We start from the raw sequence: 27,409 nt of genomic DNA, 5'->3' as shown, positions 1-27,409 counted from the left end.
AGCCTGTCTATGGCTTCAGACAGGAGTCAAGACTCCTACCCAGCTTGTCCAACTCAAAGCACCACACCCTGCCATTAAGACCCTGCCCTCTGATGTTCCAGAAAAGCTGCACCTCTTAAACTTAGTTCCAGGCTTGCTGAGCTATTCCCAGAAAACTACACCCTTAGTGCTCTGATCATCTCTAATCTGAGGAGAGACCAGTGCTAGAAGTTGACAAACTCAGAGAAATACGAGTAAAAATGTAAACCCGGTTGATGGGATAAAATGAGTTCCAGCAAAGAGTAGCATAATTTCTGGTGGCCTGAGTTTAAAGGCAGGCTTCAGTTCTGGAGCCTCCAGCACTGCCTCTGAATTCCAGCTGAAAGGCATTACTCATTTGTGTGAAGGAGAAGTTGTGCAGCACTAGACATCGTTTCTGCTATGAGCTCGTTACCTGTATCTAACCACAAAAAACAAAAAACACAACCCCACACACCACACATTATGGCATTTTAGTGCTGTATATGTGATTAGGTAAAAAACCTCAAACTTTAAGCTCAGTTCCAAACCCTTTTTATCTTCCTACTTTAGGAAACTACAAAAACAGATGAACTTTATGTTTAATCTGGTTTTTACTTTTCTTGTTTATTAAGTTTAAGAATTTCATTCAAAAAATAGTCTACAGAAGTTGACAAATAGGACTTAATACTTCTATTGACAATTGTATCTCTCAATTTATCTTAGAATGTATATTTACAATCATATACATTAGCACTCAAGCAATTTCTTTTGTACTCGCTGTATAGCTCAACAACCTTGCCAATTTCAGTTTAAGATATCTTTTTTTTTTTGGACAAGCAAATAAGGCGTGCTTTTTCTTAGGTCACCATCATTATGACTGTTTACCTACAGATTAATGACTGGCTAGCAAGTTTTTCTGACTATTCTTCCAGACTGGTATGTACTGTTGAGATTATTTAAAAAAAAAAAAAAAAGTTTTTAAAATCAGTTGGAAGCTTTGGACAAGCATGTTAAGATCACTGAAATAGTTCAAGATATAAATAGTTAATTCTGATTTTTAGTGGAAAAATCCATTTTTGAAAATCTAAGAACCTTTGTTACCTTTGGAATAGAAAAAGGGGAGCAAAGTAACTTTATACATTTTGTGGTTATTTCACTTGACAAAGATTGCAGCCACATTATGCTCATTGTGTCTAAACAATAGATGCAATCCATTCATTAAAAACCACAGTAACTAGTTTTTCAAGATCAACTATATTTAAACTTTCAGGTTCTATGTATTATAATTTGTAACGCCAAATAAAATCTCTTTAAAATTTACAAAAAAAATTATGAAACAGTAGGTATCAATATGTTTTCCCCTCTTTACAACAGCCCAATTTAAATGGATACTTTTAGTGGTTTCGTGCTCTCATTTGAAATCATCAGAAAACCTATTGTAAGATTTGCTCTTGAGCCTGCTGTGGTATGTTTACTAACGCTACAAAGTGGAGAGACAGAAAGGAAAACCTGTGTCTTATTTTAAGAATGGGACATTAAGCTATGCTTTCACATTGGAATTAGTTTTCGTGTTGCACTTCTGAATACATTTGTTCCTTCTGGATTTAGCTACTCTTCCCATATGTAGACCAAGATACTGTCAAGTACATCCCTCGGCCCGCGCAGCTTCCTGCGGCTCCCATTGCCCTGGAGCAGCGAACTGTGGCCAGTGGGAGCCGCGATTGGCCGAACCTGCAAACAAGGTAGGTAAACAAACCAGCCCAGCCCACCAGGGGCTTTCCCTACACAAGCGGCATCCCAAGTTTGGGAAACACTGGTCTATTATAGAGATTTATTTATTTAAAACTTACTATACCACTGAAGTAACTAACTTCCTAGACTAAGAGTGTCTCACATGTCACTTCTCCCCCACCCCCATGATATCCAGTGTTAACTGGTGACATGTGAGCTCAAAAGGCAACAGTGGACTTAAGTTTATGACAGCTTAACTGTCCAAGAGGTACTGCTGAATTGCTTTTATTTCAAATATCATGGCACATATCTTGTCATAGTTGAGTTTTGTGAAATTCAATGCTGTAATCAGACTGATTCACACTTAATGGGGATCATCAAACAGTTGAAGATTTTGCAGCAACTTTGTTTTAGGGTACTGTTAAAAAAAGTTCAAGTTTCATCTTTCCTGCAATGCTGCTAACAGGACAAAAAATTGTATTTGTGCCTGAGAGATGTGTAATATAAAAGTGAGCTGTTAGTTTTATTTATAAAATGCAAAGATTCACCTGGGTAAAAAACCATTTCAATTTTTCAAAAGTTTTCATTTTCAGTAACTTAAAGTGCTACAGGTAAAGCAATTTTTTAAAAACGTTTTTATGCCACTAAGGTAGGTTAACAGAAAAGCTTAAAATAAAAAGTTACTGCAAAAATCATGATCAGAAAGCAACAGTAACTCTAAAACAGCAATGCTTTTAATTAAGTTAAAATATTTTCCTTTATATACCTTGTATGTCTAGTTCCCGCTGATTTTTTCTGCAATAGTTAACAAGCAAATGAACAGATTTAAAGATTATAGTTCCCTTTCAGATATGTTAGGTATTCTTGTCATCAATTCTGAAAGGACTAAAATAGCTCTGAACTACTATTTTAACAAAATAACCACCTCTGTTTAAATGGTTTATTTTATTTTAAATACACAGAAAGGTTTAAAAACCTTAATAGGTTTTGTACAGTTGTTCCAAAGCTTTTTAGTCAACCTTTCCAATTAAGCATTAGCAATCTTCAAGTAATGTAACAGTTCAACTAAGACAAAAAAAGCAGAGTATGACAGAACAATTTACAGGTGATTTATTCTCATGAAGGTAACTGATACTTAAGACAAATTTATTTTTATGTCACAGAATCGTATATGCATACTTATGAGCTTCTTCAGATGTTATTTTCATAGGGTTTTGTTTTTTTTTTGTAAACACTGCAATATTTTGCATAAAGTTTATACAAATTTAGTTAAAAATATTGAAATTCTATCTTTGACAGTATTGTCTGAATTCTCCCCAGGCCAGATTAAGGTGTACTGAGTTCAATATTGCTCACCTTTTCCTCCCATTCCCACTGGATTATAGTGAACCTGCTCTGAGATATAGCAGCATGTGCCATGCTGCTATGAAGTAGTGAAGAATGCTTAAGTATGTAATTGGTATACAGAGGGTGTGATCTCAAATGTTTTACATGTACATTGTTCGGTGCCATCTTGCTCAATTTCATTCGCCATTCACAGCCTCCAAGATAGATAATTTTTCTGCTCCAAAAGCCAAAGAAGCACTTACTTTACTACTCACTCTCAGTGGTCTACAGGCTGAATCAGTAGTTTTCACTAGCCACCAGCATAGTAGCTACTGAAATAAGAATGGATTGAGACCTTATCATGAAGATTGGCCCTCAAGAACGTAGAAAGACTATAATGAATTTATAGTTAATGTTCTGAATACTGCCACCACATTTGTACCTATTGATAACATTAAGTAATTCCATCTAATTTACCCCCATCATCATGGTAATATAATAATGTTAGGTCTCAGCTCTACTTCTGATGCTACCACATATGATTTTCATTAAGCCATGGTATCCTTTCAATATGCTGCTATACTCAAGTAAATATATACTATGATTACATGGCACTTCTGTCTGCTACTGAGGTTTTTTACCATAGCCAGCACTGTAATAAGTGCTTTCCTAATTTAAATATTAACAAAGTCCACCAACAGCTGTGGCAATACCCCACCCACAAGAGACCACCACACAGACGGGAAGGGTGAGGTGGAGCAATGTGCTCTAACCATTTCTGCCCCCTGTACAGGTCTGTCACATCTTGCGCACATTTAACATACCCGATTTCAACTTTACGCGGTTGGCAAAAACAAATACCAAAAAAGAGAAAAATAACAATTTTAATACTGTACCTGTAGTGCGGGTGATTTCGCCCGCCATTCAACTCAATGTAATTTTGACTATACGTGGTTTTCGCTTTACCCGCTAACCGCGGAACGGAACCCCCGTGTAAGATGAGACTCGCCTGTAATTAGATTTATGCTTGCTCTGTATGAGCAGTAAGAGGCATTCTGACCAGCTCAGCTGAGGATAAAGGAATAAAACCAGACTCCCTCTCTCTGAGAAAAGTGTTTTAAGTTTGGGTTTTATAACATCTTTTCCCCCTCTAACTCAACAATTTTATTTAATTCCTTACCAGCTAAAATCTCTTCCATTTGTCAACTCATCTCAAATTAGGTAGCATGGATGTTGTCAACAATGCTGTCTTCACCAAAGAGAGAGGGAAACACTTGCTCTTAGGAGGCGCTAGGTTTTACTTCATTATCTTTATTACCATCACTTAGGGCTGGTATAGAGTCTCAGACACTACTGTGGTCCTTTTAAGTACTACGATTTACAGACAGCATGCATGACAGAACAATGATATTAGCCCCTTGAAATAGTATCAGTACTAGTAGGGTAATGTTTATTTCCATTTGTCCTTCCCAGTTTTATATCACCTTTAATTAAAGACTGAGTTTTAGGTAACCTGTTATATAACATGGCTAAAAAAACCCACATTCAACTAGACACCTAGTCCAATTTCTGACACAGTATTTTAACAAAGCATCCTTAGGAAGGGAAAGGAGAAACAACAACTCACCTAATATGTAGATCGCCTTTTGATCACTTCTTTGTCCAAGGGAATTGGTCACCTTACAGACATAAGTCCCAGTATAATTGTAAGTCAATGGACTGTTAAAATGCAGAGTATTATTTGAAGACATTAAACCTTCAGGCCATTGCCCATCCAACCTGAATTAGACAATATTTGGAGGCAGTTTAAGCATTCTCAGAATTTACAGAAAGAATTTAAATGTAAAAATGTTTTACCTGAAAAAGTTCAATTATAATTACTTTAAGTTTACAAATAGCTTGCTCTGCAGAATGCAATTATTTTGTTATATTAGTAAAGCCCTTCAGTTAAAGAAACAATAATGTCAAGTCAATTTGTTTGTTTCTATTACAAGTCTGTTGGAATTTTGAATCTTTTACTCCTCGGAGAATTCTACATCATTGTGCATGCGAGAATTTATGTCCCTCACAGATTTGTTTCCCCTGCAGATAAATGCATTTCTGACAGGGGAAGCAAAGGGAAGCCATACAGAGCGATCATGCGACCCTCTCCAGCAGTATGTTTCGGGTACCAAGGGCAGCCAGCAGAGGTAAATCAGTGTGGGGCAGAGGGCAGAACTGGGAAAGACCCAGTTGGTGGCTCCTACCCGGCGCCAGGCTCAGTTGCTAGTCCCAGCTAGCCTAGAGAGGACAGGACTTTCTCTTCCCCTGCATGGTATCTGGGGTCATGTCAGACCCACCCCCCGATTTCTCTCCCAGCTGTAGGAAGCTCTGCAAACTCCCTCCTCTCCTCCTACTGCCCCCCATACTTCCTGTACCCATCATGCCTCAGCTGCAGAGAGAGAGGGATCCCTATACAGGGAGCTGCTGCCTTATCCACCCAACCCCCGTGCATCCAGACCCCCTTATACCCAGAACCCTTCCAACTAGCCCCATACCCCCTGTACCACCCCAACTACCCACCTGCACCTGGATCCCCACCCTAACAAGCCCCAACTGGCTGCACCTGGATCCCCACCCACTGAACCTAACACCTCCAGCATCTGGATCATCCACTAAGCCCCCCCATTAAGTCCCTTCCCCCCAAGTTCTATCCCTCCACACAGAGCCCCAACCACCTTCACCTGGACCCTTCTGCAGAATTCCATTAACATTTTACCCAGAACCCACCAAAAAGCCCCTGGGCATCCAGATCCTCCCCGCACACAGATTTCCCACTAAGTTTCCCACACTCAGATTGCCCCACACAGAACCCTCTCAACCTACATTTGGATCCTCCCACACTAAGCCCCTCCACACTTGGATCCTGCCGGCCCACACCTGGCACATAGAGGCAGGGCTCTGGGGTGTTTCAAGGGCACACCTTGTCCTTGCACTATGTCACAGTTGGGTAAAGCCTCACCGCTTAGTTAGTGTCCCGGGGGGGCAGGTGGAGCTGCACAGTGATCTTCTACCTCTGTGCAGTCAGTGACCTGTGCTCCCCATGCCATGCTGGAGCCTCCACATTTATTTGACAAATAAAAATTTGCAGAAGTTTTAATTATTGTGTGCAGAATTTTTTGGCACAGAATTCCCTCAGCAGTAGTCTTTTGTGCTCTTCTGCAGGTTTATAGGCTGCAAATATATCATCTCCCCTCTTTTCAAGTACGGTTTGACGGACACATTTTCAAAAACTATACAAAGAATGAACAATCTTAAAACAGAACAACTTAATCTCTGGTTTAGCTCCAAATCATGTCAGTGGAATTAACTTAAGGATTAACGTGGCCTGAAACTAAAGCAAAGTTCTGTCAAATTTTTAATAAAAAGACTTGTTACTAGTAACAATATGGTTTTACTGCCATTAACACAATTTAACTAATTCAGTCCTTCAAACCACCATTACTGGAAGTCTGAGACTCAGTCAGGATAATACATTTGGGCTTAATAAGACCTGAATTTATGTCTCATGATTTATCTGAAGGTTTAGACTAGGGAGCAATATTTTAAGAAAAACAGATGACTGTAAAAACAAAGTTACAAAGCCCAAAGGACCACCTATAGCTCCTTATCTTGTTAGTACAGGAAAGGTTTATGCAAGTGGAAATGCCTGTCTTCCGTACTGCTGTCTATAGAGGAAGAGAGACTAATATCAAGGGCCTACAACTCAAATGTGTGGAGGAGGAAGAGCTTTGACTACATTTGCAGCATTCAATGTAGTGCTTAACACTAACTCATTTGTATTTTGAACAGCTTGTATGATTTCATACATGTATTGGCTCTGCCAGCTGTTTTTTGTTAATTTGCTGAGAGACTTTCATTTAGGGGCACCTTTAAATGATCCTTCACTGCTAATTAAGAAATCAGATGGTTTCAGGGCATAGAGGGATTACAACCAAAAAGGAGAGGAGAGGTTACTTATCTTGTACAGTAACTGGAGTTCTTTGAAAGGTGCCCCCACACCTCCATGGGTGCTCCACATCAGCATATGCACATACCCTTGCTCTAGATAGGAGTTTTCAGTCAGCAGTGTCTCTGAATCCACATCTGAACCCTAAACACTCGTGCCTTGATTCAAGAATATATAGGGAGGGGCACACCCAATGGCAGTGCAGTTTCTTCTCAACCACTAATTTTTCAAGAAAGACTCAGAGACAGAGGGGAAGGACAGTGGGTAGCGGCACACCCTTAGGGACATACATCTGGAAAAACTCCAGTTACTGTACAAGGTAAAGAAAGAGGAGAGATTACCTGAGTAGTGTCCCTATGGGTGCTCCATGTCAGCAGACTCCCATCATGGAACGGGTGCCGAGGAAGTGGATTCAGTATGGATCACAGGACAACATCAAAGGCCATGTCAGTCCTGGAGGCAGGCATGAAAGAGGGTAATTCTGGTAAAACATGGGTGACAAAGACCAGGTGGCTGCACTGCAAATGTCTGAAGTGGGTATATATTTGCAACGGGCTAGCTTGAGACCTAGTGGAATGAGCAATAACTCAGGGTAGGAGGGTGGATTAACAATGAAACTTCGTAGCATGAGAGGATGCAACCTGCAACCCATTTAGACAGACTCTGGGTGAAGATCAGATGTCCCCTTTTATTCCTTCTGCAACCGAGATGAAAAGTCAAGGGGAAACCCAAAAAGGGCCTACTTCTGTCAAGTTAAAAGCCAAGAGCTCTTTTAACACCAAGTGTATGGTGGCTCACTACTTCTCTCTAAGAGTGAGGCTTGGGGTAAATACTGGTAGGTTAATCTCCTACTTAACATGCAATTCAGAAGAGACTTAAGAAGTAAGTCACCTCATCTTGGTAGAGCACTGTATTTGGTGAGTCCACCATCAAGGTTCCAAGCTCTTATCCTCCTGGTCCAAGTAATGGTTAAGAGGAATAAGGTCTTAAGGGCCAAATGAATGAAGGCACAACTGTCCATAGGCTTGAATGGAGGTTTCCTAAAAGCATTGAGAGCTGAAGTGAGATCCCATGCTTGTGTTAGTTCCTGGATAGGAGAGAAGAGGTTGAATAGATTCCTGATAAATTTTGCAGTGAAGAACCTTTGTATGGGAAGGTAGTCCTTGCCTACCACAAAAGCATAGAAATTGCTTGTGTGAGGGATGAATGGCGACATGGAAACAAGAACCCTGAAGGTTGAAGGAGTAAAGCCTCCCAGACAGAGAATTATTGTTCCTAGGGTTATATTCTGAACTATCAGGAGCGGATGGAGGTCCAGAATTGGTCTCCTCTCCTAATACCTCATTTTTCTTCTGGACAAGAAAATACCAAGAACAGTATTCTATCCTGATGAAAGAATCCTCTCTCAATGAAGTCTGATGGGACAGGTTCAATTTCCCTCAGAGCCCAGAGGAATTTTACCTCTTGCCTTAAGAGGTCTTTGTGAGAAGAGTCCCTAAAGAGGAATAGGGTGGTAAGGAGCTGGACCGGATGGAGAAGCCTGTGAAAATTGCTTCTAGGATCCATCAGTCCAAAGTGATAAGCTCCCAGAAAGATAGGTAATAGGAGAGAGAATCCCCATAAAGGTGGCAGGGGAATAAGTGCAATATAAGTTCCACAGCAAGTACACCACTACCCCGATATAATGCTGTCCTTGGGAGTCAAAAAAAAAAAAAAAAACCGTACCGCGTTATAGGTGAAACTGCATTATATCAAACTTGCTTTGATCCACCAGAGCGCGGAGCTCCGTCACAAGCACTGCTTTACCACATTATATCCGAATTCGTGTTATATCGGGGTAGAGATGTAGTAGCTTACCACCTTCAACCAATGGGTCAAAACAGACATTTTGAATATGTCACTGGCTGGGAGGTTGCTGAAGGGGAAACCCCTTCCCTTGGGGTTTCTGGAGGAGGGGGAGAGAACTAGAGAGAGAATGGTCTGCGATTCTCATGGGCTGGTAGCGGACTGGCAATATCGTTGAGCTGTCTGTGACCTGCTGTGTTTTCTTTATTTGCAAGTATATAGATGCCTAGAGAACTTAGTTCTTCAGAGAATGGAGGGACTCATCTAGGTTGTCATTCAGCAACTTGGGGACCCTCAAAATGAAGGTCCTCTATAGTATTTTGTACCTCCCGGAGAGGCTGAAGACCACAGCCAGGAAGCTTGGCACTTGACTACTGCCATAACTATAGAACATTAGATGCAACTGACAATTGCACAAAGCAGAGAGATGCCTTGGCAACTGTTTGACCCTCTGTAACGAGGACCTGAAATTGTTCTCTCTGCTCCTGAGGCACATATTCAATAAGATGAAAAATTTTAATAAAGTGAAATCACATTAAGCCATCAGGGCTTCATAACAGGCCACTCTGAACTACCAGGAGGCCAAGTAGCAGCTCTTACAACCCAGCAGATCCAATCATTTCAGCTCCTTGTCCAATGGTGTTGAACAGGACTAATGCAGTCTGTTCCATTTATTAGCAGCCTTGACCACCAGAGAGAATACATACTGAGCCTCTGGGAGGGATGTAACACTTTTTGTAGACTCATCTATACAGAAGTGCAGCAGTTCACTGCACTCCATTTACCATAGAATAGAATAAGCAAAGCTTCACAGATGGGCAGGACAATCTTGCCCTGAGGTGAATGAAAGTTATCCAACAAGGAATATCAGGAAATCCTATTCTCCTTTACCAGGACTTGTAAGGTACCTGCTACTCTTTACAGGAATCTTGAAAGGCCTTAAAGTCACTAGGACAGGATGCCAAGCTAGGCATGACCCTCACCTGACAAGCAGGATTTGCAGGAACGTGAAGTTTCTTCCTCTTCCACTGGTTCCTGCTGTAGAGGATGTGTCTGTGGGGAACAACCTAGATGCACTGGTTGAAGTTCCTGAAGCAAATTCTTGAGATAGCACTCTGCATAACAAGGGTTGCCATAAGAAGCCCATGGGTTCCAGCAAGCGCACTGTAATGGGGCATAAAGGAATAATGCAAGATCCCACAGTTATCCTTGCTATGGTAACCGGTGTATTTCTTGCTATGAGCTCCTTCTTCAATGTCAGTTTCTAGGGAGAAGAGTTGGAAGGTGGAGGAATCTCATATAGACACCTCTGAGTCAGAGGATGTTATCCAAATGGGGGAGGGGGGGTAATGGTGTAGGTACTGATAGTCAGACTGGTATGGGGCCCCAGAAGGAGACCTGCACATGCACAAATATTGGGGTTAGAAAGAGGCCGGTGAGGCAGTTCCAGAGAATCTTGTAACAGTGCCAACTTGAAGTATCTCTCAACGAGCCTGCGTGGGGACAGTGTCAGTACCAGAGGGTGAGTCACCATGAAAGAAAAGGATGGAGGGTAAACAAACTCAGAGAAATGAGTTGGTACCAATGGGGAATACCTCTCAGTACCTCTCAATAATGGTGGTTTGGGCTCTTTGAGGATTCAGAAGTCGTTGTGAAATAGGAGCCTGGACAATACCAGGACGTCTGGATGTGTTTTCTCAGGAGTAAGCATATGGGGTGGTGCTGGACGCAGCACCAGAATAGGTATGGTACACTTTTCATTTCTAGCTATGGAAGACGGAACCAATAAGAACTTAGCCTTCACTTTGACATTCAGAGGCAGAAGTAGATGCCAGAGTTGGAAGCTCTCTAGATGACCTCCAGATATGCTACTGTGCTCACAGCACTGCAGGAAAGGGAGCCTCAGCAATATCTGTGTTTGGACATGAGGTCTCTGGGGACCCAGATCAAGGAGGTGACTTTCCCTTTTTCGTCCGATTCGGAAGAATAGGATCTTTTCTTGGAGAGAGTCTGGGGTCTTTAGTTACTGCCGAAGCAGAGCTGGTCCATGTATTGGGGGTGATTCATCGCATGGATTTCAGAGAGCACTGCATAAATAGGAATATACGTTTTTCCTACCTCAAGTTTTTAGATCTGTTTTTAAATCTTAAGTAGACTTCACATTTAGAGGGAATGGGGATATCTCCCAAGCAGCAGAGAGGCAGGTTGAATCTCCATCACTGCAAGGGAAGGACTTGTAGCCTATATGGAAAGGCTTGAAGTCCAGGGTCTTGGGCATAACCCACACGTGGGGCTGTTGATGAGGGCTGGGGAGGCCAGTGGGGGAGGAGGGATGAACCCAGAAACAAGAAGGGGTGAACCCTCTCAAAGCCTGAACTTGTGCTAACAAGAAAAAAACAAAAATGAAAAAGGCCTAAGAAAGCAAAGCGCAGCCAGTTGCATATTTCAGCTACTGGACACTGACACAGTGTTGCAAGCCACAGGGAGTTTATTGGGGTATGAGTGTGTCTAGGGGCTTGGCTACACTGGCGCTTTACAGCGCTGCAACTTTCTCACTCGGGGGTGTGAAAAAAACACCCCCCTGAGCACAGCAAGTTATAACGCTGCAAAGTGCCAGTGTAAACACTGCCCCAGCGCTGGGAGCGTGGCTCCCAGCACTGCAAGCTAATCCCCATGGGGAGGTGGAGTACATGCAGCGCTAGGAGAGCTCTCTCCCAGCGCTGGTGCCGCGACCACACTCACACTTCAAAGTGCTGCTGCGGGAGCGCTCCCGCGGCAGTGCTGGGTAGCTCTACGTGTAGCCATACCCTAGGGCATAGGTGCAGACCTGCAGACACCACTGACAAAAATCTCTGATCAAGAGTGCATGGGCAGGCAGCGTACACTGACGTAGAGCACCCACAGGGACACTACTCAAAGAAGAATGTGTGTGTGTTATTCCTACGAGTGAAGTGTCAGTCTGCCATGCAACGCCACATGCTGCAACTACTTTTCATGAATACCATAAAAATTCAATATGTACAGTGAATGAACATCCTCAGACATTCCTCCGCTTGAGATCTTGTTGACTATAGGCCAGTCACTGCTAGACGACTGTAGAAATGTTTTATTTCTGCAGCTTAATAGCTATTTTGCTTGCCAATCTCACAAAATCTTCCCACCATAGGAGTAAAATGGCTAAACAGTCACAAATCTGTAGTTGTTCATTTTAAGTTACTTTTCATTGTACAAGGACTTTTACTGTCATTTCATTGTATGAACACAATACACTGCTGCAATACACACCCATTTGTCTTCATCTCCCCATCCCAACAAGGATTCATTAACCTCGCTGTGTACAGATTTGTACATCTACTTCCAGGTTATTAAGATTGCTCAGCACGTGTTATTACTATTACTAAGAATATAACATACTCCCTTCACGTTAAAATTCAGTGGACAAAATACAGAACTGATAGCTGTATTTTTGCATTTCTTCAAAAGCATTATTTAGAATTTAAACTAGATTTGAAATCAACTTTAACTGATTTTTTTTCTGGGAAAACATGGTACAAACGATATTCTGCCTTCGCCTTCCCCAAATGCCACTACTTAGCTCATTTTTCAGAAGTACGTACAAGTAAATACCCTTCATGACCCAGCTCTCCACCCTTGTGTTAACAGTGGTCTGACCCTTTGCATTGTAGCCCAGTATTCTTTCAATAAATTGCTACCTCAACTTTTTTAAAGTTGGAATTCTTATAACGATTAAGTTCCTGCCAAAGAGTTTGACAAGAAATTTCTACACAACTTCATCCACAATTTCTTGAAATTAAACTTTCTGCTTTTACAGACCATATCGGACTTGTCTGTACCACAAGGAATGAAATTAAACCTGGGAATTGGTTTAAGTGTTATGAAAGCCCCTATTACTGAGAAGGTTAAGTATCTTTTAAAACTAGATTAATTATTTGTCCTTATTGCTTTTAACATGAACCATAACATGTTTGAGAAGAGAGACAATGAGCCACTTTGCATGTATCATCTTGAAAAGCAGTTTGCATTGTCTTTGATTATGGTTTGATCACTGATTCAAATTTATAATTTTATCAATGCTGAGCAGTTTAGCCAGGCTAAAACAGAATGTACCTGATTTAAATGAAATTTAATTGGGGATTAACTGACAGCCACTCTGTTCGATTTTACAATTTGTATTAGGAGGTGATTTTTTTTTTTAAAATCAACCTGGTTTAAATGTGATCTAATTGAGACTACTTCATTTGATTTGTTTCTTAATTTTTTAATGTAATAGTTGGATAGCATATTTTGTTTTGTGTTTAGGAGGTTTCATTCAATAAACTTTGGTTATATGTTTATTATTAATCACGTTTCAAATACAATTTTAAAGGCTATGTCCACACCACGCAGCTTTTAGCAACGTGCCTGTGCTGCTACAGCCGTGCCGCTAAAAGTCGTGCAATGAGCGACTCCTGCCGACAAAGCACTGTTCACACCAGCGCTTTTCGTTGGTAAAACTTCTGCTGTTCGGGTGTGTGTGTGTGCGTGCATTTTTTTTAACGCTCCTGAATGACAAAAGTTTTGCCAACTAAGTTCCAGCACAGACAAAGCCTACGCTAAAACTATTTGTCTTTTTTCTTCTAACTGATCCAGAAAGCAACTTGAGGATACGAAGTGGCACCATAACTGATCTTTAATGATCATATATCAGTGATTCTCACAGCACTATTACTGTGTACTACATATGCTTAAATACTCTCACACAAGTTATTTTCTTTGTTTCAGACAGACAGACCGACCAAGTGAAGTTACTTCAAGTTTTTCTTTAAGAGGAAAAAAGGGAAGCTACCATTTTGGGCCATCTATTTGCTTCAGGTGGCTCCCTCCAGGGGAATGTACTTAACATGCAAGACTACAGATGGACTCACAGTAAAGCCATTCAGTTCATACGACATTCATGAAATACAACTTTTATCACACAACAGAAAGCCATACAAAGATACCAGACACCACAGATTGACTTCAACTTCGAGTCATGAGGCAAGCCATCTCCTGCATCTTATTTGGAAGTAGATACAGTGCTTTATTCTTTATCAGGGCATGGTAAATTTGATGACTGAAATGATATTTCAAGTGTTTTCCACCCAATTTTGAACATATCAGTTTTATATATTTTTTTTCAACAAATATCCAGTCGTCTTACATCTTTGCTTTAAAACACGTCCAACTCACAGGGAGGAGGAAGTATAGACAACAGATGCTTGCAATATCTTATACTAAGTTTCTTGGGCTTAGTGTCACAATCACCTGTCAAATAATTTATTCCATTTATAAAAATTAATGGATTGATCCTAAAAAGTATTGGTAACTGTTCAAACTTCAGATTAACAAAAATTCTTTATTTGTACTTTCTGACCCCAGTTGCTACTGATCCCCTTTCCTTATACAGTTGATGGCTCCTAAGGCCAATATTTTCCTTTAAAAATGTCCACATGTAGGAATCCACATGTCTGATCCATCAATGTGGGACATATTTCAATAGCAGTCATTTCTAACCACATATAACGTGTATTAGTCATGCACTGGAACCAGACAAGCGAGAAGCAGTGAAAGGGCCTTGTTTTCACTAGGTCATAAGCCAGTAACACCTTTAAAATGCTCTACTATTAGAATATTAATTGTGTACTTAAATGGAAAAATTCATCTTTGGTTTTCATGAACACTTACCTGGTCCACGTAAATTCCATGGGCAGTGGATTTGCATCAGCATTACATCGGAGCTGAACATGCTCTCTTCCAATGAACCAGTTTCCATCATACCCAGTTACTGAAACTTCAGGGGCATCTATAAAATATGTACAATTTCACATGCCAATACTCAAAGTACGTTCCTTAAAAGGAGACATGCATTGTTTAGAATGGTATGTCTACATGTTATATTTAACAAACAGTATGGTAGTGCTTAATCTTCAATGACCAGTGGTAGTCCTACCTGGAAATGACATGTATACATGGGTGGTTGGCATCAGAGGCTTAACAAAGCATATCAGTAGGGCCCATAAGTTTTCAGTTTGTCAACTGAAACAAGCTAAGACAAGGATATATAGTCTTTACATCAACAATGCCAATTTTTAGCATAATGCAGTGTTAACATCATTAGTTCAAATATACCAAATTCTGTGAACTCAAAAAATTCATATTACACAGTGGTAAATGATTTATTGCGCATACAACATGAGTAACTTTTGGCTAATTATTTATACTGTAGTAGGCATCTGCACTGTGCCTATGTTAATACTACTAGTCAAACCAACAAAGATCTTTAGTGTAGTCTGCGTTTAATTTTATTTCTTTTCAAAGGACTCAAAAGACAATTAATAGCGATAATGACTCCAATCTGAATCCCATCTTCCCAACTAATCTGAACCCCTCAGTATTAGCAGTCTTGACCCCAGAATCTCACCTAACCCAGCTGTAGAAAATGTCTGACAGTTTTAAATACACGCTTATTGTAAGCCTTCCACTGGTATGCTTAGGGAAAATGCATGGTACACTGCAGCATAATGTAAACATTCAAAAGTAATTGACACATCAACTGAAAGTCTGCTACAGTAAAAGGTAAGGTATATCACACTTAAGTAATATGAGATCAGAATTCAGAGTAGGATAGTTGTTCTGAGTCCAGGACAGCAAGCTCAACTACTTCCTCCAAATGCAGGTGGCAAGGAGAGCAAAACTTGAAATCTCTCTCTTCTCACTGAAGCCACACCTTTCCAACTTTTATATAGTTTAGTGTTATTAATTTATGTTTGAGGCATATTATGGATATTGGTTATTGCTACTGGGCTAGGCCAGAAAGGTTATGTTATAGAGACTGGCAATTTTCTTGTTATGCTTGTCTCTTCAGCTATTGTCATTAATGGTGTTAGGATGCAGCTTTGCTCTCTACAAACCACACACTAGTGCAAATGACACGCAGAGAGTAGCAGTTTAAAAACTGGTGGCCTCTCTCAACGGGACTGCTTTAGTATTCAGTTAATATTCATTTTATAAATGTACACTTTTTTAAAAAGTGGTAATTTCCTTCCTTATTTGTGTATCAGGGCACAGGGCCTGGATTATTTACCAGTTCTCACAACTTGCTTTTTATATTTATTTATGACTAACCCAGTAAAATACTCTACTCAGATTCAAGTGCAGAGATCCAGAACTCAGTTGAAGACTGTTATTATATGTTGAAACAAAGCACTAAGCAGAACTATTTATCTATGCTCGCCACAATTTTGTAATAACACTAGGCAAGTTGTACGGGGCTTCATAGTCTGACCTTATTTATAATTTGTTTTGGAAGGTGTTAAAGTTTATTCATTTCTAACTAATATTGGGGAAAAAATGCATAACTTAGTCTAAAGTTCTTTCCAAATTCAATTACAGACATTAAAACCAGCCACTCCAATACAGACTGTTCTAAAATTGTTAGAAGTTCATTGATTCAATGGAACATATTTGTAAAGAATATTTTTGAAAAACAAGTACAATTTACAAGTTTTTAATAGTGGGTTTACTTGATAGGATACCATAAGGTTATGTTAGAGGAGGCTGGGTATGACTTAGTATTAAAAGACTAAAATTATGACCTATTCCATTTCAAATGTTTCCTGATTCCATGTTAATAATTTTACTATTGATAGCATTCTCAGACCGTAAGTTTATTTATTATGGTATTTCCCGAGATGGCTGAAGGCAACAATCAGTAATCATACTTAAGTCTCAAGGTCATTCCCACCCCCAATACACCAAATCGATTACAAGTGGTAAGCATAAGAAGAAACAGTTTAAATTCACTGAAAACTCTTTTGGTCATGTGTTTATGCCACCAGCTAGTAACTGATGGTATTTTTTTTTTTTTCTAGTCAAACAGGTCACAGAAATTAGAAAGAAAGAGAGAAAAAGAATCAATCTTTTTAAAATCCTTTTCACCACTCAGGTGCTTTTCTGAAGTAGTAATTATGTTATTCTAACCCATCAACAGATGTAAACTACAATCTTTTTCTAGTCTGAGATCTACTTCCTTTCCCCCTCTCCTGTGCACCCATTAGTGTGTTATAGTTTGCATTTGAAAATGGATGCCTAAAGCTAAAATTTTGCATCCTTAGGAACCCAAATTTTTCTGGACTTTCGAAAACTCATCATATATTTGATAACCCTAAATGGATGCCTAAAGTTGGGCTATGTGGCCTAAAGTTTGTAACAGCACATCAGAATGACAAACATAGCATATAATGTCAAGTTTTAAGAAATTCAACTTATTTATGGTAAGTTAGAAGTTACTCTTCATTGGGGAGAAACTGACTGGAATTTATATTGGGGGCAACTCTTGTCAAAATCAGCAATCCACCAGAGCACAGAATTATTACTGGTCAATCTAGGGAGACACGCTAAGGCTGTATCTTACACTGCAGTGAGACTATGGGAGCGTGAAAATGACTGCACATCAACTGCTGCACTTCAACTCCCCTGCATGGATGCTGTGGGTGTGAACTAAGAGGTTCCTAAATTCACATTAATGTAGTCCAGTTTCAAGAACCTCTCAGTTCACACTCACAGCAACCACATGGGGGAGTTGCAGCTCAGCGCTTGGTGTGCAATGCTATTCACATTCCCATAATCCAAACTGCAGGGCACTGTAAACAAACCCTAAATTTGTTACGGTTTAATCTGTGACCATCAAGACAAAAGTTTTTCAGGTAGCCAGGAGCTCAACAGCAAAGGATAAGAAAGACGTCTTATTTTATTTGTTACTGAACTGAAATTAAAATAGTACATATGCCATACTTTTTGCTTGTGATATGCTAACAATAGTAAATATGCAGAATCCAAAACTATCTGGTCATATACAGAAACTTATTTACTGCAATAAAGACAAAAACAGATGAAATCTCTGCATATTTCTACAGCTGAGATAGAAGGTTATGAAAGTATAAAGAATATTCTGACAAGGTAGGCCTTAGGATCAAATAATGAGAGGGGTTTGGCAATTTATCTTCTGTCACTTGTTTCTTTCGGCGATTTCAAGTTTAACAAGCCAAAAGATCTAACTTAAGAAAGAAAATAGACTTCAAAGTGGAGGGATTCTCAACTTATCCACTCTACCTCTAATGCTGTCAGCAGTGTAGTGAGTGATCTGGTTAAGCATAGTTACCCCATAACATTTTTTCATCACTGAAGTTCTTTGGGAATAACATGCTTTGTATTATTCCAAGTGTGAAATGATAACTACCGTTTCAACTATTTTTAAATACTTCAATTCTTGCTGAATGGGAAAACAGATTTTGCTTATAACAAGAAGTCCCTGTAAAGCTGAAAAGGAATTGAATTTTCAGCTTCAACTTCTGAGTATGAGTCACATTTGTTAAAAAAATAAGTCCATGAAGAAAAATATAAGGAATATAAATGGGTAATTAAATCAAGTTAATTAAAAGTTAAGAGGTAATGTGTCTCAGCAAGTAAGGCAACTGACTCGGTTTCAGGAGACCTGGGTTCTACTCCTGGCTCAGCCAGTGGCCTGCTGCAAGTCCCTGATCAAACCACTTCACCTCTCCGTGGTTTTGTTTCCACATCTGTGTGATGAAGCAATGATACTGACCTTCTTTGTACACGGCTTGCAGGTCTACTGATGGAATGTACTATAAGACCTAGTTATAACATGACAGAATAACAGCTATAAAAGCAATAGTTAACTTGCTGTATACTTACATAGTATGTCCAATGTGTAAGGATATCTCATCTCCTTCTCCAAAGCTGGATGCCTCACAACACAAGTTATGCGTCTTCCTCTGGCAAATTTGGTGGGTATGAGTTTGTACTGACTGACAACTGTCACAGTTTCATTTGGAAATGAAGTAGAACTGGATTCCATTTCTCCAAGACCTCCTTCCCAATCAACATCTGCAGCAGGTTTTCCAGCGGCTGCTGTACAAATAGCTGCTACTGTCTGATTTTCACCATCTATTAAAGAGTTTGGTCCCTTTGTTAGGGTCACAATGGGTTCAACTATTGAAATAAAAAGTTTAAGTATGTTTTCAGTCAAGACAGAAAAGTTGAATTAACTTCACTTCATTTCCTGTACGTACATTTTATCCCAATAGTTTACAGCTACTAACTCACTTTCAAGTCCGATTTGTTAACCAGAAGGTAAAGCCAATGACAATGGATACTTTAGAGTAATCTGAACAATTGACAGCTCCAATACCCCTGTGCTGCACATTGCCAGGGTGGACTGATTTAAAATCTAAGTGATATAAGTCAAATTTTAATCAGCAAGCAGGAATCCTTGTTTTAAATCATTTATTTTAATCTAGTTTTGCATCTGTACTTGATTTTCCCTCTCTAAGGTAAGGTTGATGCTCATTAAAATATATGAACTGCAACTAAATATAGCCTTTAGGCTACATTTGATGAGACTGGTTTTACTAACCAGGAAGACACTATATTTTACACATTTACTTAAGCAATTCTGTAGCTTAAAAAAAAAAAAAAAAGGTAAATTTTTTACACAGACACAGACACACACACACACCCATAGAAATGTATGATGCAATTATCTACAACTACACATCTCCTGCACCAGTGTCGTCTTAGAACCCAAATCATCTTTGTTGTGTACCTGAAGTGCTATTACCTAGATAGTTTCATAGATATCAGGGTGGGGTTTTTTTTGTTTGTTTTTAGTTAAAGAGCAAGTAGTACTAAAGATTCTTGCTCCACGAGCTATTAAACAAAATCAGACCATGTTATGTCCTTTAGTTTACTTTCTTTGGTACACCTCTACCTTGATAGAACACTATCTTTGGGAGCCAAAAAAAAAAAAAAAAAAAAAAAAAAAAAAAATTATCTTACCACGTTATAGGTGAAACCGCATTATATTGAACTTGCTTTGATCCACCGGAGTGCGTAGCCACCCCCCCCCGCACCCCCAGCGTGCTGCTTTACCGCATTATATCTGAATTTGTGTTATATTGGGTTGCATAATATCAGGGTAGGGGTATAGTTAACAGCGTGGCTTGCAGCATTATGCTCTGGCCATAAAACATTATTTTTACTATTCAGAAATAAGCTCTTTTTTCAGGTTATATTTATTTATTTAAATAAATATAACAATCAAGACAATCAACATGCAAAAACCCAACATCAGGAAAGACCTGAGAGATGCCCAAGAATCAATGCTGTCCAGGAAGGCTGAACTCATATACATTAAGGGAAGCTTCTGAAGAAATCAAACTTAAGTGCAAGGAAATTTAGTCTACTTATGAATGTTATGCCAGCTACAAATAAGAGATTGATTTCACTCTCACGCTACAAGGTACCAACGGGGAATATCCAACTGCTCAACATTTTGTGAACTGTGTCCAGGAGCATCTCTACTGCAGTTTATATTTTAAAAAGAAAATAATTCTTACAGTAGTCAGTATTAACTTAAGTCAAGCTATCACTTAATTTGTATATTTTATTTATAAATAAGGCTCAATTATGCATCTGCCTAGTGAATACAGTAAGTTATCGACCAATTCTTGACCTAACGTAGAATTCTTACTTAATCCAAATATAGTCTATTGTTTAAATAATGCCACTTGCAGACTGAGAGGTTAGTAACCTTGTACAGTAACTCAAGTTCTTCAAGGTACATCCCCCTACGCGTACTCCACTTCAAGTACATATCTGACATTTTCAGTAGCAGTGCCTGTTCAGAACACGCATGTGGCTCCAGACCTCATGTCCCATATCAAGGATGCACAAAGCAACACAGCCAAATGGCCCTCAGTTCCTTCTCTATCATTAGGTCCCAAAAGACAAGACTGCAAAGCGGGGGGGGGGGGGGGGGGGGGGGAGCAAACAGTGGAGCACCTATCTAGACATCTAAGAACTTTAGTTCCCGTAAAATTAAACAACCTCTCCTTTCTCAAGTAGTGTCCTGATGGGTGCTCACTTCAAGCAACTGCCAACCAGTATCTATAGGAGAGAACAGCTTCAGAGAGTCAGATTTAAGACTGTTGACAAAACAGCACTGTCAACAGCAGCATTTGATCTGGAAGCATGTACCAAGACTCACTGTTTGGAAAAACTAAACTGACGGCCAAATTGCGACTTTGAAAATTTCAGTGACTGGTACACTTTTCACAGTGCCATAGAAGTGGATTGAGATCTAGTTGAGTGGGCAATTATTCTAGAAAGGGACAGAAAATTAGTGATCTCTTAACAAGTCAGAATATACCCAGAAACGCATTTTGAAGTCTTTTGGGTGGAAAGTGTAGATCCTTCTGATCTGCCCATAAAAGAAACAGTCAGAGTTTCTATATGGTCTTGCTCTTTCCAGCTACAAAGCTAACACCATTCCAACATTCAGCATATGGAATGCAGATTCTTCCCTGGACTATGTGGCTGGAAAATGGGGGGAATCACACATACAAAGGAAGGTATATTTGCCTGGTTAGTGTGGAAATCAAAGAATGTTTTAGGTAGAAGTTTGACATGAGGCTGTAATGAATTTTTTTCCTTAAACTGTGAAGGGAGTCCAATATTAATGCCCCTATCTGGCCCATAGGCAGAAGTGATGCCATTTTAATAGGTAAGTGGAACAGAAAACAACTAGCTAGAGGCACAAACGGAGGTTTCATGAGGCAGTTAAGGACTAAGTTCAAGTCTCATACCAGAGTAGGTTAGCTTATTTGTGGGAATAAATTTATCAGTGTTTTAATGAACTCTGTCATTGTGGAGTAGGCAAATACTGAAGCCCCCTCCACTGAAATGGAAAGTTGTGATTACCACCAGATCTTTGATAGAACTCAAACTAAGGTCTGACCACCTTAATTCCAGAAGATTATCAAGAACAGCAAAGAAGGAAACGAGTAGGAAAAACTGCCAGTGAAAAACACCAGTGATGAATTCTCTGCTTTTCAAAGTAGCTAGCTCTGCTATAGATCTTTCTGTTGTTTAAAAGGATCTGGTGTACCTCTATCAAATAAGAAACCTCTATTCCCCAAGAGCCATCGAGAAGTCAAGATCTGAGAGGAAGAGTGCCCAGAACTGCGAGATAACAAATGGAGAGTGACTGGAAGGAGCAAGGACAGACACGAAGTGAGACAAATCAGTTAAGGAACGTCTCTCACCCAAATTGGTGCAATTAGGACAACTTTGGCTTTGTCCTGTTTGACCTTGCTCAGCACCTTCAGGGGCAACAGGGTTATAATAAATAATTAAATAAATAAATAAAATATATGGGTATACTTATCTCATAGAACTGGAAGGGACCCTGAAAGGTCATCGAGTCCAGCCCCCTGCCTTCACTAGCAAGACCAAGTACCGATTTGATAAATATGCAGAGAGAAGACCCTTTGTCCAATATGTGAGATTTGCAGCCCCTATGACCTCCTCCTCTCCCCACAGAGAGCAGAATTTCACACTTTATTTTCCCAGTGGTTGCAAAGAGGACCACTTCCAAGAATCACGAGATTAGGAAAATATGCTCAAGTCAGAGAGTCGCACTCACACCTGCAAACCTTGGAGAAGTGCCTGCTCAGGTTGTTGGCTCTGGTGTTTTGTATGCCTGGAAGGTAAAAGGGTGAGATGAGCATAAGTTTCATTGTACACCAGTTCCTTAACTTCGCCAATTCTGCACAGAGGGATGCTCAGCCCAGCATATCGCCCCTCATTTCATGATGTACATAAAAACACCAATGCTACATTGTCTATCATGACCATGGCAGACTGGTTCCTGAGGAAGGGAATACGGTGTATACAGGCATTCCTGACAGCTCTTAATTCCAGGAAGCTGATGTGGAGACAAGTGCTGGGCACACTACTGGCGCTAAGTTGTGTCTCCCCCTATATGTACTCTCCACCCCATGAGGAATAATTTGAACTTAGTGATGGCAGGAGAATGGGTGAAGGGAACACCTGTACATACTTTGGACAGGTCCTGCCACCAACGGAGTCAACCCAATACTCAATGAGGTACAGATGCAGTCTAGACATGATAGTACTTGTTCTGAGCCATCCCTGGAAGCAACAAAGATGTAATTTGGCACGCTGCGTCACAAAGGTACAAGCTGTCATGTGACTTAGCAATACTAGACAATTTCTTGACATAGTCTATGGACTTATTTGAATTGTTAAGTGTGGTTTGTATCAAATCTGTCCATGGCATGGTAAGCTTTGGCTACTATGGCACCAAGAGAAGATCCTATGAATCCAGCTGCAGTGGGGTCAAAGTGGATTTTTGTTTGTTTAGCTCAACTCCTAACGTGTGGAAAAGGGACACAGCCGTCTTTACTATAGAGACAGCTTTGCTGTAAGAGTGGCCTTGAACAGACTATGACAGAATGGAAAGACAACCATTCCAGCTCAGTGAAGGCAGACTACTGCCAGGGCCTTCAAGAATACCCTCAGAGCAGAAGAAACTGATGGGAAGCACAAAATACTGCAAGTGAGCCTGGTTGACTATAAAATGAAGAAAACATCTCATGGGAGGGGTGAATCACGATACGAAAATACACATCCTCAAGATCAAAAACCAATCCCTAGAATACAACATCGGAAAAATACCTGCGAATGTCACCATCCTGAATTTCTGCATCCAGAGGGCTTTTTGGGACCAGAATCCCTTCCCTCTGCTGGACTCAAACAGCTTCTATAACCCCTATACATGACAGAAATGACTTCTAGTCTCAGCAAATGCTCATGAGCTGGGCCCCTGAAAAGGAACAAGGAAGGAGGGTGAACTGGGGAGACGAGAGGTGAAATGTATGGAATAACCTGACATTATAAACACCAAAACCCATTTGTCTACAACCAAGGCATTAGGGGGAGGGTATGTAAACAGAAATTGAGTTAATGGCTGGAATGTAATAATTTTAATCTGCACATTTATATATGTAGGTGATATCGTCACTGGGGTCTGCTAGATGGTCTTGGAAGATTCCAAGAAAGTCTCATTTATTCACAATGCCACTTGATAGAAAGCTGATACATGTAGAATATCTAAGAGCTTATGATGGGACTCTTCAACCTACTCCAAGTAGATCTTGACTTAGGCAATTTGTTTAAATTAACTCTTCAAACCATTTGGCACAGTCAAATGAGAAGTTGGGGGAGGCATCACAGCCTCATCTGGTGAAGATAAGGAGATATTAATTAGCAGGATGTCCTTCCTGTATGTTTTTGCCCTCAAAGAGAGACTTCCTGTGCTTGAGGCAGAAAGAACAGAAAAGCATCTCCCCTGGTGATCCTCATGAGAAAGGCAAGGAGCTCTTGAAAACTGTTGATGTGGGTCCCACAGAATGCACTTTTTGTTTTATCACTGAAAAGGTCTGCTTCTTCAAAAAGGGAGATCCTTAAATAGCGTTCTGGACCTCCCTTGGGAAAGCACAAGACTGAAGCCATGAGTCCCTGTGCATCATGAGTCCGGCGGCCAAGGAATGGGTGCTCCTGAGGGCATTCTGTGCCAAAAAAAATAAAAATTCTGCACACAGTACTTTAAAATTCTGCAAGTTTTATTTGTCAAATAAATGCAGAGGCTCCAGCATGGCAGCAGGGAGCACAAGCCACTGGCTGCATGAAGGTTGGAGATCACGCCACAAATCTCCCACCCCCCCAGACACAGACTCAGTGGTGAGGCTGCACCTGACAGACAAAGCACAAGGCCTGGGCCTGCCCAAGAAACACCCTGGGGCCCTGCCCCTCTGCCCCAGGTGTGGAGCAGGCAGGTTCAACCAGGCAAGACCCAAGTGTGGAAGGGCTCAGTTTCGGGGGGATACAGGTATGGGTTGAGAGGATTCTGTGTGAAAATGTGCACAGGCAGCTCAGTGGGGAGGAGTTGTCTAGATTAACAGAGGCTTGTTAGGGGAGTTCCAGATGCAATAGAACTCTGAAGGGGTTATGGTTGAGGCTCAGCAGAAAGGTGTGGGTACTGGGGGGATTGGGTACAGCTACTTTGGGGGGGAGGGTCAGTGGCCTGGGGTCTGGATATGAGGGCTTAGGGTGGTGCACGGGGTGGGGCTCATCAGGGTAGGGGTCTGAGTTCAGGGAAGCTCAGTGGGGGATGGGCTAGATGCAGCAGTAAAGGTCCAGAGGCAGGGGGTCTGGGTGCAGGGGTCTCCAGATGCAGGGGGCTGAGGAAGTCTGGTGCGGTGGGGTTCAGATATGGAGAGCTAGTGGGGTTTTGAGTGTACAGGTGAGGCTCGGAAGGGAAGTCTGGGTATGGGAGGTCCGGATGCACATGGGTTGGGCGGATGGGGAAGCAGCTCCCTGCAGTGACCTCTCCCCTCAAGGCTGAGGAGCAATGGGGGCAGGAAGCAGGGGCAGATGCTGAGCTTCCTGGACCTGGGCGAGGTTTCTGGGGGTGGGTCTGAGACAGCTCCAGCCACTCCTTGCAGGGGAAAAGGAAGTCCTGTTCTCTCCTGTCTCCAGCCCAGCCAGGACTAGCAGGTGATACCAGCTCAGGGTTGGAGCCACTGGCTAGGATGTCCCCAGCCCTGTGGTGATTTACCTCTCCACCGGCTGCCCAAAATGATGTACCTGTGCAGCTAGGGAGTGGTGTGACATTGCTCTTGCAGCTTTTCTTTGCTTCCCTGTCAGAAAGCCATTTTTCTGCAGGAAAGCAAAGAAATCTGCAGAGGACATGAATTCTGTACACTCACACAGAATGGGCTGCAGTGTCATCTGGAGGGCCAACTTTGCCACTAATTTTCCTTCATTCATTAAGACCTAGAGCTGGCCCTGGTCATCTGCAGGGCACTTGTACTTAAACTCTGCCAGCCTACTGTACGTGGTAAAGTTGTACTTAGCCAGCAGAGCCTTGTCTGGTGAGGTACACATCTGCAGGTGCTGACATGCCCACTCCAAAGCCACTTGAATGACCAATAAATTAGAAGCCAGGTGTGTGAATAGGAAACCAGTCTCCCTATCCAGAACAAAGTACTGTTTCTTGGCTCTTTTCAGGATGGGGGCATACAATGCTGGTATATGCCTAACGATCTGGGCTGGTTCCAGAATGGCCTTGTTTATAGGAAGGGCCACATGCTCTCTCCCTGTGGCTGAAAGATGTCCAGAAGACTATGTTGGGGGTTCTGGAATTCCTCCAGTGGAATTTTTAAGTTGGTAGCCAATCTCTGCAGAAGTTCTTGGTACCACCAGTGGTCATCTGGTGGACAGAGCAGCAAAAGGACGACCACCTCATCTGGTGATGAGGCAGCGTCATCTGGAACTGGCGGTACTGATTCCACGTCTTCCTCCCCTCATATACCAAAAGAGCTGGTTGGCATGTTGAGGAGCGATAGGATCCTTGCAATGGCGCTGGTTTGTCTTTGGTACACGCCCCATGGGCTCCAATAGGGTCAGAAGGGTCCATCCATCTGGGAGGGCCGACGGGGAAGCGGTAACAGGCTTCTCGGGAGATGGTGGGGGGGGGGGCAGAAAGAGAATGTCAGCCAGGCAGATAAGAGTGCATTGGCTGCGTGTCCAGGCTCCTACAGAGCAGTGGAGATGTCAATGGGGCTATGTCCCGAGACTCCTGAGCTAGATAATGGTTCTGTCAGAAATGGCAGGACTATCAGTACCAGAAGGCTCGGTCCGATGGATGGGAAAAAGGCCTCTCCTGTGGCAGGAGCAGCAGTTCATCCTCAGGTGTGGGGACATCGCAAAGAATAGATGAGCCAATGAGGAGTAGACACTGCAGGTACAGCAGCAATAACTCCTCTGGGTATTAGGAAAGTCTCTACATCCTGAGCCCACGGGGTGCCTGTTGAGACTCCAAAGGGACCTGCGTCAGCATGCTGGTGAGGCAGCACTGACAGAGCGTCCAGAGATATGCTTATAGACTGACTCTTTAAGTTTCCCAGTACCGAGGTCACCAATGGTACCAACATATCCTGCTTCTTTGCTTTACCCTCCAGCTGGTGGGCCTTCAGAATTGGTTCTGCTGGATCCAAGTGCTGCATCTTACCTGACCTAGTTCAGGTAGGGGAAGGAACTAATCCCTTATAAGCAGTCCACTGTGTGGGTCTGCTGTTACGCCCATAAGAGTGTTTCTTAATCTTGCGGTGAGGACTGTCCTTAGACTTCAGTGTCAGCAGCTCCACACAATGGCTCGTGCTCAGAGGGGCACTACATATCAGCAGAGGCCACTGTACAGGGCAGTCTCCTTGGCCAAGATCCAAGTGCACCAGGGGCGTCATTACCTCTTCTATAAGGAACCTGCAGAGATGGGGCTCACAGGTTACTCTAGTTCTGGGTTGGAAGGCCTTACAGATGCCACCCTTCACCAAAATATGTGCCTCACCCAGACAGTAGAGGCACCATTAATACTCCTCGCTAATGGAAAATGAATGAACTTGAAAGAGAACGTTCTTGAAGCCTGGGATCCTTGGCATCGTCCCCAGGTGACAAAGGATTGTGTCCCTTGACCAGGGAGATATTTACTATACTAAACTACACTATGAAAATGACAAAGTTATTTACGCATGTGCA

At 41.5% G+C, this 27,409-nt stretch overlaps 1 protein-coding gene across 3 annotated transcripts in view; it reads right to left on the bottom strand.

Moving 5' to 3' along the window:
- Nucleotides 1-27,409, bottom strand: part of NECTIN3 (nectin cell adhesion molecule 3) — a 118,167-nt gene that overhangs the window by 51,319 nt on the left and 39,439 nt on the right. For all 3 annotated transcript variants that reach the window (XM_050958879.1, XM_050958861.1, XM_050958870.1), the window contains exons 3-5: nucleotides 18,644-18,940; nucleotides 14,615-14,732; nucleotides 4,685-4,836 (exon numbers count right to left, since the gene is read on the bottom strand). In XM_050958879.1, the coding sequence (XP_050814836.1) occupies nucleotides 4,685-4,836; nucleotides 14,615-14,732; nucleotides 18,644-18,940 (567 nt within the window). The remainder of the gene's footprint in view (nucleotides 1-4,684; nucleotides 4,837-14,614; nucleotides 14,733-18,643; nucleotides 18,941-27,409) is intronic.

Source organism: Gopherus flavomarginatus, chromosome 1 (assembly GCF_025201925.1).
Source record: "Gopherus flavomarginatus isolate rGopFla2 chromosome 1, rGopFla2.mat.asm, whole genome shotgun sequence".
NCBI classification, from domain to species: Eukaryota; Metazoa; Chordata; order Testudines; family Testudinidae; genus Gopherus; species Gopherus flavomarginatus.
Note: the sequence above shows the minus strand (reverse complement) of the source record. Positions and strands in the feature narration are given on the sequence as shown.